General features: G+C 35.2%; 1 protein-coding gene across 1 annotated transcript; it reads left to right on the top strand.

Annotated features, from left to right (window-relative positions):
* Positions 1–359: 359 nt before the first annotated feature.
* On the top strand, positions 360–1,836 carry LOC9298956 (transcription factor bHLH51; the record flags this gene model as incomplete). The annotated part of the gene is made up of 2 exons (XM_002862830.2): positions 360–1,211; positions 1,393–1,836. Coding segments are annotated over exons 1-2 (723 nt in total), but the record flags the coding sequence as incomplete, so codon positions are not given.
* Between the last annotated feature and the right edge of the window lie 7 nt (positions 1,837–1,843).

Here is a 1,843-nt window from a genome sequence, read left to right as displayed (position 1 = left end):
CAAATCCAAATTTTCTACTATTTTCATATATCGATTTAAATTAAGTTTTCGACTTTATAACCAGTTGGTCTTTTTCCATATGATTAAAGTGGGTCGATATACCTATTTGATTTGAACGACTCAACTTTCAAACTGCATATCCCTATCTTAAATTAGATCTCGAAAACAACTTGTATACTTTTTATATGTAGTTGCGACCAAAAAAAATAAAAAAACTTATTTCATTGTTCGAACTGTTTTACTCTATTCCATAATATATGATACATACGTACGTATACCATTAGGAACGTCGAAGATGACTTTGAGACTCACGTTAAAACGAAATTCGCGATTACAATAAAAGCTAATCTAGCAGGAAATTAGGAATAATCAAATATGAAATGGCCAGCGAATAAGATAAACCAAAGAAAGCTAAAATCTGAAAGTTTTAGTGAGGTGGTACAGTTTTGGCCTTTTGGGTATATGTTCACTAACATTTATTCGGACAAAAAAATCGTGTAAAATGTTAAATAAGGACCAAGTTAATTTTGTACGATAACATTTTATTCTTACGATTTTACTACCTCGTATTTTTTACAAAATTAGAACTCCATATCATATCATTATCATATGACTCTTTTAATTGTGAGCGAAAATTCAACACAAAATTTGCGGCTCTGCACGTTTATGCAAATTTTAAATTTCATATAAAGAAAAAACCAATAAAAGTCTACAAGGAGTATCACACCAATCAACATCAACCTTAAATTTCTCCTTCATTATTTAGATCAACACCCAAAACTTCGACCTCTCTCTATCTCACTCACTTCCACTTACACAGAAACCTCTTTCAACTCTCAGTTTCAGATTCTGCAACCAAAAAAAAAACTTATTACTTCTTTTTAAAATACAAAAACATTTTTTAACAATTCTTTATTGGTTTTCTTGTGGTGATGGAGAATTCTTACGACTCAAGCAAGTGGTCTGATTCTACAACTCCATATATGGTCTCATGGTCGTTACAATCTGAGTCCCCCGATTCTGATTGGAGCCGGTTTAATCTTGGCTTCTCTTTTTCATCCTCCGGTTATTTCCCGGCGGATGATTGTGTCGGTGGGATTGAAAAAGCAGAGTCACTTTCAAGAAGCCACCGTCAAGCTGAGAAAAGACGCCGTGACCGGATTAATTCTCACCTCACCGCTCTCCGGAAACTTGTCCCCAATTCCGACAAGGTAATCACTCTCATTCTTGGAATGTTTTCGGTCAAGTCATGAAATTCAATTCGAGTAAACCGATTTTGATCGGATTACGGTTTAGTCAAGAATTTTCAATTTGTGCTGACCGGTTTATTATCTAGCTAGGTTATGAGTATTATCAATGTAACTAAACCGGTTTTGACTTGAATGTCTACAGTTAGACAAAGCAGCTCTATTAGCATCAGTGATAGAACAAGTGAAGGAGCTCAAACAAAAAGCAACAGAATCACCAAGCTTCGAAGATCTTCCAACAGAAGCAGATGAAGTAACTGTTCAGCTTGAAACCATCTCTGACTTTGAATCAAATACAAATACAATCATCTTCAAAGCTTCGTTTTGCTGCGAAGATCAACCCGAAGCAATCTCAGAGATCATTAGAGTTCTCACAAAGCTAAATCTCGAAACAATCCAAGCTGAAATCATGTGTGTAGGAGAAAGAATGAGAATCAATTTCATCCTAAAAGATAGCAACTGCAATGAGACGACAAACATAGCTGCATCAGCAAAAGCTTTGAAGCAATCTCTCTGCGCTGCGTTAAACCGAATCACATCTTCTTCTTCAACTACTTCTTCAGTTTGCAGAATCAGAAGCAAAAGACAAAGATGTT

The sequence above is a fragment of the Arabidopsis lyrata genome (assembly GCF_000004255.2).
Source record: "Arabidopsis lyrata subsp. lyrata unplaced genomic scaffold ARALYscaffold_108, whole genome shotgun sequence".
In the NCBI taxonomy this organism is placed as follows: domain Eukaryota; kingdom Viridiplantae; phylum Streptophyta; class Magnoliopsida; order Brassicales; family Brassicaceae; genus Arabidopsis; species Arabidopsis lyrata.
The sequence above is the reverse complement of the archived record's forward strand: the minus strand, read 5'-3'. Positions and strand labels throughout refer to the sequence as shown.